This window comes from Bubalus bubalis, chromosome 8 (genome assembly GCF_019923935.1).
Source record: "Bubalus bubalis isolate 160015118507 breed Murrah chromosome 8, NDDB_SH_1, whole genome shotgun sequence".
NCBI classification, from domain to species: Eukaryota; Metazoa; Chordata; class Mammalia; order Artiodactyla; family Bovidae; genus Bubalus; species Bubalus bubalis.
Genome location: NC_059164.1, coordinates 8059638 through 8076066, shown reverse-complemented (window position 1 = coordinate 8076066; position 16429 = coordinate 8059638). Strand labels below are relative to the sequence as shown.

Below are 16429 nucleotides of genomic sequence, written 5' to 3'. Positions count from 1 at the left end.
ATATTCCCTGAGAACACACATAGATTCTCTCACACAAACACACACACAGATAATCAACATGGATGTAAGAACCATAAACACGCTAAACTTTTGATAGGGTAAGAGAACTGGTTCCCATCAGCATTTGAAAACCCTCCCTAAAGACAGCACTTTGGCAGCCACTCCCCAATGTCATAACAATCTCATATGAGAGAACTGCACTTCTGGAGATGATTTGTTACAAAGCAATGGAACAGAACTTTGCAGCCAGCTTTCCTTTGGTGTGAAACAAGCAGTCAAATGCACTGTCTGTTCTGACTACCAGTATTTAGCAATTACACTCCAGTGCTATGAGTAAGATGCCCACAAGTCACAATTAAATCCCCATTTTATACACATTGTCCTAGCAGAATTATTAACTCTGAAAGGTATCCCAGTATGGACAATATACTCTATGGTCACCCTACTTTTAAAGAATTTCAATAGTAGAAGGGACTCAGAAACCATGGTCGGCACCAGGAGTTCAGCTTTCACCTCCCTCCTGCCCCCCAACACCCTCCTGACTACCTCTGTTCTGTTTCTGTGGCATTGCCCGGTCTGTGGCAATACCAATAAGTCATTTGCATCATGTATTATTTAAGCAGCTCTCAAGAGCTCCTAAAGAGATGTTACTTTGGACAGTGACTAATCTGAATCCTCCTTGGTCTTATGATCTGATTAATTGGAAAATGTGTAAATAATGTGAACTGTTAGATGACTTTATGTAGCCCATGAAAAAGTCTCATTTTTAACCAGCCTTCTTTTTCAAATAGATACATTCATTTTAGCAGAAGTGGTAAATGAGTATTGGTTAGGAGTTGGGAAAATACTTGCCAGTATAGATATTGGTCCCACGAAAATGTATTTAATCCAATGAGTCAAGTCTTAAGTTTATTTCAAAAAAGCTCCACCCTGAATAAAATTGAGAGGCAAGCCATCCACTTGGTTTGAAGCATGCAAAGGACCCAACATGATTCAGAGCATAACCTAAATTCTCAAAGAGGTATTTTACTGATGTGTGTTTTGGAATCACTTTACTAGTAAAATGAAAAAAAACAGTTGTTTATAAATCAACTTAGGAGACTATGTAATATGTTTTAGGGAGAAAAGGTTTTGGAGTGGGTTAGCTCTGAGTTTGAATGCTGACTCTATTTACTAAATATATGACCTTTATTATTCTATTTAGTCTCTCCAGGTTTTGCTTTCTTTCACTTTATCATGGAACAGTAGGTAAGTAATTAAAATATATAAGAGGAATAGAAGATCTTATTTACAAAGCAGAAACAGAAACACAGAGAGAGAACAAACGTAAAGATACCAACGGGGAAGAAGGGGGTGGGATGAATTGGGAGATTGGGATTGACATATACACACTATTGATACTATGTGTAAAACAGATAACCAATGAAACCTACTCTACAGCACAGGGAACTCTACTCAAGGCTCTGTGGTGATCTAAATGGGAAGGAAATCCCCCCAAGAGAGGATATACGTATACATGTAGCTGATTCACTTTGCCATACAGTAGAAACCAACATGACATTGTCAAGCAACCATACTCTTCAAAAAAAAAAAGAGTATTAGGACAAAATAAACACTGCATATTTTTTTTTTTAATGTATAAAGGAGCTTAGAATACAATTTGGGTCTAAGAAAAGTATCTCTTATTATTACCATTGTTATTACTAATGCTAAGACTTAATTATTATTATTACTACTAGCCAATTACTCAAGATATTATCTCACATGGAACACATTTCTTTCCTGGGTAGGCACTATGGTAGGATTCGTTTATGATTCTTTCTCTTAAAACAGTGGTAAACAAACCTGAGTCCTTAGGAAACTTTATTACATAAATGTCCTTTGTTCAGGAGAGACTCTTAAGGATGAGGGCAGAACGCTATATTGCCAATATGTATGGTAATTAGGCTTCTTTAATAAAATGCAATGCTAAATGGCCTTATAATACTCAATAAATAGGCAATTTCTTTTCTGATATATGCAAAATCAATTTTGATGCAGACATTTTTCTATATATCAAGATCAGTACGGAAAATTTTTTTTCTAACCACCCAGCTGCTACAATGTTAAATAAATTGATTTTAATCCTAAATCAGAGATGTAATAGAGAAAGGGTGATTTAATATGCAATCTCATTACATTTGACAGGCTTATTTATAAACGACTCGCCCCACATCTTGACAAGCATAGTTAATATGTTAATTAGCTTTGAAAAAGATGATGAAAGGGGGAGACTGACATGCTTTTGGGGAGCATGGAATTGACATAAGGTGGTACCACTCTACACTGTGGCCCTTCCCAAAAGCAGCATGATCTTGACAAGATATTTATTAGCTACAGATAATTTTGTCACCCTATGTTAAAATTTAATCCCTTAAAACAATCCCAAGTGACCTATTGCTTTAGAAAACAAACGCCACTCTAAATATATTTATGAGCTTCTATAAAGCAATATAAAGCTTGTTTAGAGCAATGACCTGGACAGCTAGAGCAGAACTCCTTGACAAGGGAGGGACTACACAGATTAGCTCACTGGCACATCTGCACTTCTCTTAATGTGGTTTTCAGTATTTGGTAAGCCTTTTTGGTTTAGAAGCTTAAAGATGATTTCCTATGCCTGGACTTAAACAAAGAGTTCTAAAATCCAAGAATTAAGGGAAGTTATACACCACACAAAGTCCAATTTGATTCCTTTGCTTAAGTCCTCCTCCATGGAGGCAGTGAAGGTACCAAAAACTACCTTTCCTGATGAGTTCTCAAACTGCCCAGTATATCTATACATTACCCACATGCTGGAGACCTAGAGCAGTAAATCACAACGGGAGAGCTCTGATTTCCATCACTTGCTGCCAATGTTAATGCATAAGTGTCTTCATTAATATTTTTATTGCCCGAAGCTATTTAAACAGAACACTGGAAACTGTAACACTGGGTAGGGATCGTTAGTTTTTAGTTACTACCCTGCTGTCCCAGGAAGGTAAATGAACTGTAAAACAGCCTGAGACCACTGCCACCTGCCTCCCCGCTATTGTCTATGGATTAATATTTGCACTGCTCTTTGGTGTAGCTGAGCCAAGACTCAACCATAGTCCCATTTCTAGATCTTTCAATATCCAGCATCAAGGTTACCAATGATGCAAAAACCAGTGCCCTGTGAACTTTTCTCTGACTGGAAACATACATACGTTTTACCTGGAAAATAACAAAATGGCTGTTAGAAAACAGCTTGGAATGAAATCAGATTCAGAGTGACAGGCATAGCATAGACATAACTCAGAAATGAACAGCCAATAATGTGGGAAAGTGCTCCAACATAACACATTTATTTTATGTTTTTATAGCAATGAATAATCTTGGCATGCAGAGAAAAGGGCATTTGGGGTCTACTATTTCATATCAGTTTTCCCCCCTTCCACTTAAATTACGATCTTCTTCTTAGGCTTCATTATGTCTCTGTTAAAGCAAATTGGCAGAAAGCAACCAAACCTTCTTCCTTAAAAGGATGGATACCAACAGGCACACACATGTGAAAGAAAGAAAGGCTGGGGTTGGGGGCAGTGGAAAGACACAGACTGGACATCAAGCACTACACGTCAGAAACAGACATATTAGCAAGTCATAATCCATGTAGTTCTTTGCTCTTTACAAAGCACTTTCAAAGCTTTGGGGAAAATTAGCCACTAGCGTATAAAAAAATAGCTTCTCCCTGGTCTAAGGGTAGAGCTTGAAGTGCCCTGCCAAGCAACTAAGACAAGACTGGCTCCAAGTTACAAATGTTTCCAAACTATGTTCTGTTAGCAGAGTCCTTGACTGACCTCATTGAAAGACAATCTAGAATTCCTATTCTCAAAAACTGGAGAAAAACACTCCCTAACTCAGAATATTAAGTAATGATTATTTGCATAGCCAACTTGCAACTATAAGGGCAGGAAGGAGGAAGGGAATGAGACAGTAGCTGATATTCAGATGGATGCATTCATTGACCTTTATTTCCAATCTTTTCCTCCATTACAGCTAATGACCAAAATAGCTGTTTTGCTCAAGCCCCTGCTTAGCTTTGGAAGAAAAAAAAAAAATCTAATTGTGTAAACAATTGTCCAAAAAAAAAAAAAAAAAAAAAGTCAGGAAGTTTGATGTAAAAAATGGATTAGCTCGGCTCCTTAATGATAGACGGTCATCTTTATTCTCAGTGTTTTGGAGCATGGATTTACAATGGTATTAGATTCATTATAAGGCATTACAAAACCTATGGCAATAGAGCTTAGGCTGTTTGATGACCCAGATTCTTTTTTTTATTTTTAGACTTTACATAACTGTATTAGTTTTGCCAAATATCAAAATGATTCTTTTATAGCTCTACTGAAAGCTAGAGATCTACACCTCATAAAAATAAATACACCCATGTGTACACGAAATGTTGCATAGATTTTCAGTGGCTTCATAGATCCCCAAATCCCATGTCCAAGGGAGTTGCTGGAATCTAAATTAAGTAAATCTATACTGTGCCTCACATCACAAGAAACTTCATTGTTTTCTCCCCATAAAGTGTTTGGATCAGAAACATCAGGGAAGACAGCCAGGCCACATCACAGCCTAATTAACTAAAAGCCAAGATTACTGAGGGTAGAGCGGTGAAGTAACTACATGGCAAGAAGATAAATGACAAACGCTGCAGCTTTACTGAGGTCATAAACATCATGTGAACATGTAGCTGAATTCTGTATGTGGGCCATCATCATTCATGGAAGATGATTCCTGCTATTAAAAAACTATGTGCTATATGAACTGTTTTACTTTAAACACAACTGTGAGTCTAGAAAAGGAATTTTTCTATTAATAAATGACATTTTTAACATTCACTATTAAGCCTTCCCTGGTAGCTAAAAAGATTATTCCCTTATTTGAACTAGATCATACTAGACTGGAAACTCATTAAAGTTTATCATTAATAATAATCATACATTAAATCTCACCGGTCTTTGCGCCTCCTATAACAGATTTTTAAGTTATGCTAAACCATTGTGCAGAACTGTGACTCTACTGGAATTAAACTTACTCTGACATTTTTTTAAAAGTGATTGTTTTATTTCATCTTGAATAATTGGCACCAACAGTTTTCAGGGTAAATGCTGAAATGCATTTCAGGGTAAATGCAGGTGCTCCAAATTTAGCACCTTACAGTTATAACAAAATGTTCAGACCATTTATCTGAATTTTGCTGTGAATTTAAACATGCTTCTACTACTTCCTACTCATACTGCTGTTTGGAGATATATACTCCCTTGTTATAAAACAAAGCCACAAATTAAGACCATTAGGGAGAAAATCACTGAACTGACAGCTAGAAAAATGTCTCTGCCCTTGTCCATCAAGAACCATTACCAGACACCATCTGTAAGAGAGCCCCTGATTAGGGAACATTCCCAATTATGTTTTCAAAAACTCCAGCGGTATTGCCACACACCGGCAAACACTCCAGTACCATTAATCTTCATTCAGACTGTTAGGATGTTTGTCTAGGCTTGACCCAGACCAAGCACTACGGATAAATTAGCTCAAGTAAAGCTCCATTTCTCACCACATGTCAAGGCAGGTGGAATATTCTGTCGAGCCCAAGAGGACATCCGGAGGTCTGTACCACAAGGTAACCACTTCATTGGAGTATGTGTGGCTGGGGACGGATTTTGCTCTTGCAAGACCTGTGGGTTACAGAGAACATGAAGTTTAATAGACATTAATGATCAAAGTAATTTAAATTTGGATGTTCACAGTTTTAAAAGGTCAAACGTGATATTATAATACAGAATCACGAATGCAGTGTCAAAGTTACGCAAAAGGTTGGGAAAAGCATATTTTGGTCTATATGTTTCAAATACATGCTAATAACCAATAAATCCTTTATATTTCCTATAAAGCACTAAGAACCTAAAAAAAAATCCCCAAAGAGTAAACAAATGATTCATAAACTATTAGATATTATACAGAAGCTTAGAAATCTCCTGGATTTCCAAAGATTGTTTCATGGTACTTTGGTTCTGACAGTTAAAAATAAGTATTATAAGAAAAAGTTCCAAGACTGAATAACTTTGAGAAAAGATGGTTTAAAAAGTAAAACAGGTCTGTATACTGTGAGACTTCTCAGTGCCCTTAATTTTTTTTAACATGTATTATGAATCAGAAAGAAGAGAATATGACTCTTTCCTCAAAGGTCTTTTCCAAAATTTCTTTCGGTGCCAGTGTTCTGTCAAACACTAAGAAATGCTATTCAGGAGCGTCATTTGAAACACAAAAATAAATAATTATAAAGGAATAGTTCATAAATCTGGTACATGGAGATGAGATATCATGTAATAAAATTAAAGTTTTCTAAGAATGTTTAAAAATTGGGAAAGTGGTCAAAATAATATATTAAGTGATAAATTATGTACAGTTTAACCTCACAATCATAAATACTTAGGCACTGGAAAAAGACTGTTGAAAAATATATTTTAATATCTTCAATGGTTAGTTCTGAATATAGAAATATTTAGTTTTTTTAATTTAATACATTTTCTGAATTTTTCCCAAGTTTTATACAATGAATACATGATTCCTTTAAAAATCACAAATTACAGATATTCTTTTTAGAAAAAAAAACTGTATGATAGTTTTCTGAGTATGTTCATTAGTGATGAGAGTAAAGTTTTATCTATCACTGTGATGCTCTAAGTAAACAAGCATTTTTACAGTGAACCTACCATAACATATTCATTTTAATGTTTTGATTAAGTTTTTATGTAATACTTAGGAATATTACCTTTTTTGTTTATTAAACACTTTAATGGCATTTCCTTTACTGTATTATATGTAAATATTAAAATTAACAGGGTAGCTGGTAAGATGAAGTATTTCTAATTAGTTCAATTTGGTTACAATAATTCAATTTTCCCTACCATACAGTTTTTATAACCATACAATGGCATATTATAAACTGACTAGTGTTACAAGTATTCCATATTAAAGTGTACAGATTTGACACATTCAAACATACATACACATATATGGTCTCTTCTACACATGAATGGAATGACTATCTCTGAAAATAGATTTCCATAATAACCTCTTCTCCTTTTTTCTGCAAGGATTTATCCTACCTCAAAGCAGGCAAAACTGAACAACAGATAAAACAATCAGGGCATTAAAGTGTTTCCAGAGTTTTGTAATACCATCAAAGGGTTTCCTTCCTCAAATGAGCATGTTTCTATACAGACCAAGGAGCTAAGCGTAAGTCCCAAAATCGGTTCTGACTTGCTCCATATGCTGTTGTCAAGGCAAATGGGATGCCAAAAACATTCAGGCTGGGTTTTCTTGGTTTTGCCAAGGCCCTGTTGACAGAAAGCTAGGCCAGAGGGATAGGAGAATTTAAAAATCTGAGATTTTCTTTGACAGCTCAGAAGACCACACTGGTTATAGAAAACTATGATATTCCCAGTTTTAAAGAGAGAACCAGACCTCAAAATAACCTAGTAGTATAAATCTAAATAATGATGTATGACTCCAAATCAATTATGCTTACTCTGAATATAAGTCTGTAAAACTTATTAAATAGTTTTGAAAAACTAGAAACAGAAAAGGCTCTTTGTCTACATTATTTTTCTCCATCTCAAGTTTAGGTCAACTGTGTGAGTGCTTAGTTGCTCAGTTGTGTCCGACTCTTTACGACCCCACGGACTGCAGCCCGCCAGGCTCCTCTGTCCATGGGATTCTCCAGGTAAGAATACTGGAGTGAATTGCCATGCCCTCCTCCCGGGGAACTTCCCAACCCAAGGATCAAATCCATGTCTCCTGCATTGGCAGGCAGATTCTTTATCTTCTGAGCCACCAGGGAAGCCCCAAGTTTCAGTCAAGGACTGCCCAAACTCCATTCACATGGGTCATATAACTTTCCAAATCATCAGGGAAAGTGAGTTTTCGATATTCTAACTCTTCAATGCGTTAAGACAGTGTCTTAAAATGGTTCACCTGTAAATGTGTTACATTGAATAATGTTATATTTTTAACATCACTTGAGAAAAACTCACATCTCAATATATCATAGAGTCAATTAAAACATATTCTTGGGGCAAATGTCTTGTATATTGTTAAACAAAAGTTTTTCACCCTAAAAATATTTCTGTTCAGTTAAAGAGATAAATTCCCAAACTTTTCAGAGAGGGAGCAAATTATTAAATCAATGATTCAAAAGAAAAAAAAAAAAAGCACACCTTGAAGCAGAAATACACAACCACATTTTTAAAATAAATATTTTTAGTAAAGCTACTCCTATGTATTTATATAGTTCATGCACCAAAACACACTTACTCATGCAAAATTTATTAAACTGTATCCTCTAGCTGAAGGGAATCTGTAGGATAGGATTAATTAGCACAGCATGTGTGAAAGCTTTCTTTCTCTGTTCCCTGTCAGTTGCTATGGTTACCCTACAGGAAGAGAGCTACATTACCTTCTAAAAAGGATGAAGTTCAGGGGTTATTATCAAAACTTCTTATATTAATGTTTAGTCTGAATTAAAAGTCAAAAAAGCAAAGTGAAATGCTAAGTAGATGAGTATAGGTTATTTATATGCTGCTGCTTTGGCTGAGCGTGCGTATATGAAAGGGTGCACGTTCCTTTGGGCACCTAAATTGGCTTGCATAACCATTTAAGAGTATCCAACGAAAAGATGTTACCACTTCTAACTAAGGAAAGATCCCTAAAGAGCAGAGTTAAAAATCCTAATATTCAAGCCCTGTTGCCAATTATTCAAATTTGGGCAACCTTAATATGAGTTAGCATAGCAGGATCTTAGATTTCCAGAAGAGTTCAGAAGCTTTACAGGTAAGTTCTTTCCCAAGGAAAGAATTCCTCTTCATATCTCTGTAACATGGTCTAACTTCTGCTGCCCTTCTGAGTCTGGTTCTACCCTCTGGCAGGGACATAAAGGAAGTCATGTGACAGTTCTTCCAACATTTGCCTTAAGCAAACTAACCCTCTGGCATCAAGCAATGGAGATTCTTCAGACCTTATCTTAAAAGTTCTCTCAGCTGCAATGGATACAGTTGACCACTCCCATTCTTCTTTTTGTTATCTCACTTTATTATTATATGTAACATAAGATGAAATGTATAATAATATGCAAATACAATTATGTGACATGTAATATAATGCAATAATAGTCTAGAAAATGTCTCGGCAGGTAAAGAATCTGCCTGCAATGCAGAAGACACAGGAGACGCCAGTTTGATCCCTATGTCGGGAAGATCCCCTGGAGGAAGAAATGGCAACCTCCTCCAGTATTCTTGCCTGGAGAATCCCATGGACAGAGGAGTCTGGTGGGCTACAGTCTATGGAGATGCAAAGAGTCAGACACGACTGAGTGACTAAGCATACAAGCATGAAATGTAATACAATATATATCTTCCACATGGCAGGTTATTTATTTTTTTAACTTTTTATTTTGTATTTGGGTATAGCTGATTGGATTTCCCAGGTGGTGCTAGTGGTAAAGAACCCACCTGCCAATGCAGGAGATGTAAGAGATGTGGGTTCCATCCCTGGGTAGGGAAGATCCCCTGGAAGAGGGCATGGCAACCCACTCCAGTTTTCTTGCCTGGTGAATCCCTTGCACGGAGGAGCCTGGCAGGCTACACTCCACAGGGTCGCAAAGAGATGGACATGAGTGAAGGGACTTAGCACGAACACATGCATGCACACAGCTGATTAACAATGTTGTAATAGTTTCAGGCGAACAGCAAAGGGACTCAGCCATTATATATATACATGTAACGATTCTCCCCCAAATTTCCCTCCTAATCTTTTAAATTTATTCCCTTGACTTCTCAGTTATGGAAGAGATAACAGGAGTGATTTGGCTGGCTTCTGGAACTTCCTCTATCTGCTCCACAACTGATGGACTTGTCTACAGCTACATATTTAAACCAATGCTTTCTAAATGCATACACTCTGTGGATAACTGTGGCTCATGCCAAGTTTTAACTGTCATCCTTAGGAGATTTCTCTTAAGATTTTATCTCCAGCTCATACTTCTGTGTGGGCTTCAGATATGGGCTTACCCAATTCCTCACCAGTATCACTCAGTCGTGTCCAGCTCTTTGCAATCCCATGGACTATAGCCTGCCAGGCTCCTTTGTCCATGGAATTCTCCAGGCAAGAATACTGGAGTCAGTTGCCATTTCTTTCTCCAAGTACAGGAATGGGGATGTACTTCAGGCACTAAACTGGACACCAACCACAAGTCTCTACAGCAAACTGTATTATTAATACAGGGAAGGTGCTAGGAGTCCAGCGTCAAATGGCAATTTACTAGTAAACAGTTTTAAGAACCCCAGACAGTAAAAATTCTTTTATTAATAGCTGCACAGTCATGTCCAATAGATTTCTATTCCATGCACATCTAATTATTCTTTCAAATCCTGATGCCTCCTTTTTTACAGGTGGTAACCCTGCTTGGAAACTTGAGTTCGCCCTCTGACTCCATGAAGAAAGTGGCTAAACTAAGAACTGGGCTTCAAGAATGCTCACTTCCATGTTTTTGCTTTGACTAAGGAATTGCGAAAGAACTGGCAACATTGACTTGTCTCTTTCAAACTAAGTGGAGCAATGGCAAAAGCTAGATGGCCTTGTGAAAGCCGACTGAAACACGACATAAAGGAACATCTTTCACCACTTCAGTCTTTCCAGAGGACGTGCCACTGTTCAGCGCTTCTCAGTGGTTTTGCTTTCATTTAAGATCAATTCCCACAGGTCTCTCTTACCATACCTCATTCCCCAAACTGAATGATCAGAAAAAGAATGTTCTGCTCCTAATCACAACGTGATATTTCTAAGACAGGGGCTCCTTTCTTCAATACTTGATTTGAAACAGATGTGACATACTTGGGTAACATTTTACCATTAGGCTGTCAGGCTGAAAAGGAAAAGACTTTCTCTATTCTGTCCGCTAATCCATGGAGTAAGGGCAGAAGAAGATTTTTACATTTCTTTCCCATTGCACAGTCCCGGGACCTGGCCAGGAATTTTTTTCTAATTTTTGGTTGCGCTGGGTCTTTGCTGCTGCGTGTGGACTTTCCCTAGCTGCAGTGTGCGGGCTTCTCATTGCCGTAGCTTCTCCTGCTGCAGATCAAGGACTCTAGGCGTGTGGGCTTCAGTATTGTGGTGCATGGGCTTAGTTGTTCTGCGGCATGTGGGATCTCCTTGGACCTGGGATTGAACTCATGTCCCCTGCATTGGCAGGCAGATTCTTAACCACTGGGCCACCATGGAAGTCCAGGAATTTCTTTACAAATAGATATTTTTAATGGCATTCTCTCCCTCTCAGAGGATTTACATTAAGTATCTGATGATCGGTTAAATTAATTTGTAAAGCTCATTATTTCCACTCTTCAGTTCAGTTCAGTGGCTCGGTCGCGTCCGACTCTTTGCGACCCCATGAATCACAGTGATGGGACCAGATGCCATGCTCTTAGAGTATATCAATAAACATCTATCAAACAAAACAAAAGAGAAAAGTACTTTCTTCTAGGGATGTGCAGGGTTTTGGCTTTGACCTTTGGTCTCTGCACTTGATTGGTTTTCCTGGAGGATGTGGTTTACCCCCATGTCTTCAGTTACTACCTATCTGCTGAAGATCCCAAATATGCATCTCTACTATCAATCTTCCCCTAAAACTTAAGATTTCTATATAAAAATAACAATTAGATCCTCCGTATGCATGTTTATTTTTATTGGTCCCAATTCCCCAAACAGTACTACCACCTCCAGTGTTCTGTAAGTTACCACTAAATGTCACTATCCATCCATTCACTAAAGCTGGCAGTCTTGTTTCATGATAGCCTCCTTTCACTTCCAAAATTACAAAATTCAATGGAAGATCTCCCTCGTGGCACAGTGGACAAGGGGACACAGGTTCGATCCCTGGTCCAGGAAGATCCCACATGCCACGGAGCAATGAAGCCTGTGTGCCACAAGTCCTGAGCCTGGTGCTGGAGCTCCCAAGACGCAACCACCAAGCCCACGAGCTCAAACTACTGAGCCGGCGTGCCACAAGTCCTGAGGCCCACGCGCCCTAGAGCCTGTACTCCGCAGAGAAGCCAGCACAACGAGAAGTCCGTGCACAGCAACCCCACCTGCTAAAACTAGAGAAAGCCTGTGCAAAACAACAAGGACCCAGAGCAGTCAAAAATAAACAAATAAATAAAAGCTTCTAAAAATTCAATGGATTTTACATCATAGTTTCTCTCTTTTCTTTCTTCTCCTCAGATTATCATCATCTCTTGCAGGAATGTAATTGCAGCCTCAGGTTCATCCATGGCAAACAGCAATTTTGAAATATATTCTGGACAATAAATGATCTACATGCATTGAGATTAATTGTATTGAAAATTAAAATTTACCTGGAACAATCTTCAATGTGAATAATAAAAGACTTACATGCCCAATATCCCCCTATGAGCACCCTCCAATTCTCTAGCCTCATATTTGCCATATCAGGAGGCAGGAAATGTGAGCATTTGGAGGACAGGCTTATTTTTTTTAATACCTTTGATATCACATGTTGTTTCTTAAGGTAGAAAAAAGTTTTGAGATAACAATTATAATCTCCTTTTATTTCCTTTAAATGAAACATCTTTGCTTTTGTTTCTGTCCAGACTTCTACTTTAACAGAAGGTACTCTTCACAGGATACCAAAATCCCTTTAAAATGTTATGACTGGCATTTGTCAGAGGCTTTCAACTAAGTAAGAGTAATCTCTGAAAACAAACTCTGATTAAAATGAAATTAAGCCCACAAGACATTAACACATTTTAAGGCAATATTTTATTTTGCTATTATTTAATTATCTTTGAATTAAGTTAATAAATTATGCCTAGCTCTGTCTATCCACAAGGGCACATATTTTTATCTTTCCTTTGAAATAACAGGAAGGATCATAATATTTTAAAAAGGACATTCTAAATAAGAAAGGAACATTTCAAATACTTAAATGTTATATATATGAAGATTTTATTTTCTATTTTGCATAGAAGATAAAAAGCAATACATTCCTCTGGGAAATACTGCTTTACATGAAACTGATAGGTGAGGTGGTAAGACCAATTAGCCAGAGTTTTTTGGCCGACTACCATGTAGAAAACATGCTTTTGCTACCAGAGCAGTATTCTGCATTTTGGAAGACTTGCAATAAGAAAAAACTTAAGGCCCGATCGTGGTTCTGACACTAGCCAGCTAGCTGTGTGCCCTTAAGTCACTTAAGCTCTCTCGCTTATGCTATGTGTAAAATAAAGGGGCTGAGATCAGAGTCAGCCAGCTGTAGCCTACAAGCAGGCTACCTGTCTATGTAAATAAATTTTGCTGGAACACAATTATAGCTGTTCCTTCACATATTGTCTATGGCTTTTTTGCACTCAACAGCAAAGCTGAGTTGTATAACCTATAAGGGCTTCCCAGGTGGCACTAGCGGTAAAGAACCCACCTGCCAATGCAGAAGACATAAGAGAGGTGGGTTTGATCCCTGGGTGGGGAGGATCCCCTGGAGGAGGGCATGGTAACATGCTCCAGTGTTCTTGCCTGGAGAATCTCATGGACAGGGGAGCCTGGTGGGCTACAGTTCATGGGGTCACAGAGAGTCAGACAGGACTTGAGCGACTTAGCACACAGCATAACCTGTAAATTTACAAAATTTAGTAATTTGGTCCTTTAAGAAAAAGTTTGCTGACCTATGGGTCAGGCTAAGAAAATCCTCAAGTCCATACAGGTACTAAAACAGGGATTCTAAGAAAATATTACTAAGAATTTTGTTCACTAAATGTATGTAGATCATATATGCTCAAGTTCTTAAAAAGCCCTTTGAAGTCAATAATTCCACCTCACTGATCCCACATCACATCTGCATTAGCAGAAAATGCAAAATCATTTTCAAGAGAGTATACGTGAATATATCATCATTTTCACAGTTCATTGATTTACATTTCATTTTCTAGTTTCTGCTTCTCAGTTAATGAAACTCAGTTATTATTCCAAGGTTAGATGACAACACAATATAGAAAATGAATTTTATAACTTTGACTAAATTGGCAATTTTGATGAATTTCCATATCCATGCTTGTTTCCAGTTTTTTAAAATTAAAGGCAAAACATACTAAATTTATCATAAGAATCCAAGTTTTAAATCAAGCTGTAATACTCAGAACTTTCAGACCATTTGTTTATAAATATATTTATATAACAAAAATATAATGAGTATGCACTTATATGTTTTAAAGAGATTATTTATTGAATAATTGTAACTATAATTAAATTTTATATATAAGAAGATTTTATTTTCTATTTTGCATAGAAGATAAAAACAATATATTCCTATATTGTTGGAATAATTACAGTATTATGCCAAATGTATGCTTTGTGCTTAATATGAAAGAAGCCTATGTATAAAGATGAAATTATCATATATACATAATATTCAAAATAACCTACGTTCTTTAATTTTGAAGAAAGATAATAAATGAGAGTGAGTGTTCCTTTTGGAGATATATGCGAAAATTATTTCCATTTCCTTCCTAACCCACCTAGAATTTTGTAAAAATAGGGGAGGGACAATATTCTAGTCTTATTATAGATAATATAAAAATACGAAGATCAGTGGATATGCTAATGCTTATAATATAGTGGCAAACCTGATGAGAAATTCTTGAACAGTTACAATCTGCTGGGTATTTTGAGAGTTTTGAAAGTGTGATATCACTTAATCATTAAAATTTGTTATGTCCGACTCTGAGACCCCACAGACTGTAGCCCGCCAGGCTCCTCTGTCCATGGGATTCTCCAGGCAAGATTACTGGAGTGGGTTACCATTCCCTTCTCCAGGGGATCTTCCCAACCCAGGGACTAAACCTGGTCTCCTGTGTCTCCTGCATTTGCAGGTGGGTTCTTTACCACTAGCACCATCTGGGAAGCCCTAATATAATTTTTAGTATCACAGTTAAACACAAAGGAAACTCATTCACCTCTGGCCATACGGTAATAAGTGGCTGTGCTAGGCTTTGAAGGCAGGCAGTGTGATCGTCTCCTGGGAAAGACTGGGAACCTGGGGACTTCCTTGTGCCTGAGCTCCAGATGGGCAGCAGCACAGCCTGAGTGGGTTGAAAGCCCCAAAACGGTGACAAGTCAGGCTTGTGACAGAGGGAGAGGGTTGGGGTGAGGACAGGGAGGCAGGGGACACTGGAAGGAAAAGGGAGGAGAAAACACAGCTAGTTCTGCTGAAAGGAGGCTCCAAAGACATAAACTCAACAGAAAATGACTGACGCTGTCTAGAGAGCCTCACAGAACAGACAAGCCCTCGAAGCAAAGAGACATTTGATCAAGAGAAATGGCTTAGGAAGTTCAAGTTAGGCTCTGATTGCCGAAATGAGAATAATTATTATCAGCTGCTTTGCTTGTCTTTTAAAATGGAAATTGGCAGAAAGCAGTGGCCCCAGAAATGGAGTAGTTAGCCAGAAGGCTGCGGTAACTTGGAGAGTAACAGCTAGCAATTCAGTTTTGGGGGGGCGGGGGCATTATTTATCTTACAGACACCCAAGGCCCATGTTTTCCTTCAGAAACCTCAAACTTGAGTGCAGTTAAGCTAACCTGAAGAATATGTAGTAGCAACACGTAAACAAAAAGCTCTTCCGGGGTGTCCTTACTGAAGTGAATGTTAAAATATTCCATGTGATGAAAGTAGGCCACTACTCTCAAACTTGAACTAAGAGGTTTTTCTATTTTTATAAAGGTAAATGTCCAACTAAATGAGTTCCAATTAATGAGGTAATCACCAAGCCAATGCCAAGGGGGGAGGGGAGTGGCTTGGGCTATACTAAGTCGTTATGAAACTTCTAAAATGTTATGGTTCTTGCCCGATTTTTATGAATTATTTTCTCCCACTCTTTTACTTTTTTCTTTTCCTACTATTTGAACAGAGGTCAAGTTATATTTTGGGGTTTCAACACTGTACTACTCACTACAGGATTTCAGACATTATCATTAGAAGAAAATGTTTATGAAAATACATGAACATTATTTTGATGATTTTAACTTTACTTGGATGATTTCAAAACATGTTTTATGACACCCAATGACAATCCTGGTTGTCCTGATACTGGAATTGAGCATTACTAATACAGAAATCATGGCATCTGGTCCCAACACTTCATGGGAAATAGATGGGGAACAGTGTCAGACTTTATTTTTTTGGGCTCCAAAATCACTGCAGATGGTGATTGCAGCCAGGAAATTAAAAGATGCTTACTCCTTGGAAGGAAAGTTATGACCAACCTAAATGGCATATTAAAAAGCGGAGACATTACTTTGCCAACAA

The 16429-nt window shown here is 37.6% G+C and overlaps 1 protein-coding gene across 12 annotated transcripts in view; it reads right to left on the bottom strand.

Moving 5' to 3' along the window:
• The window catches only part of CDK14 (cyclin dependent kinase 14), a 662006-nt gene that overhangs the window by 287423 nt on the left and 358154 nt on the right, over positions 1 to 16429 (bottom strand). For all 12 annotated transcript variants that reach the window (XM_044946425.2, XM_044946423.2, XM_044946424.2 and 9 more), the window contains one exon: positions 5618 to 5738. In XM_044946425.2, the coding sequence (XP_044802360.1) occupies positions 5618 to 5738 (121 nt within the window). The remainder of the gene's footprint in view (positions 1 to 5617; positions 5739 to 16429) is intronic.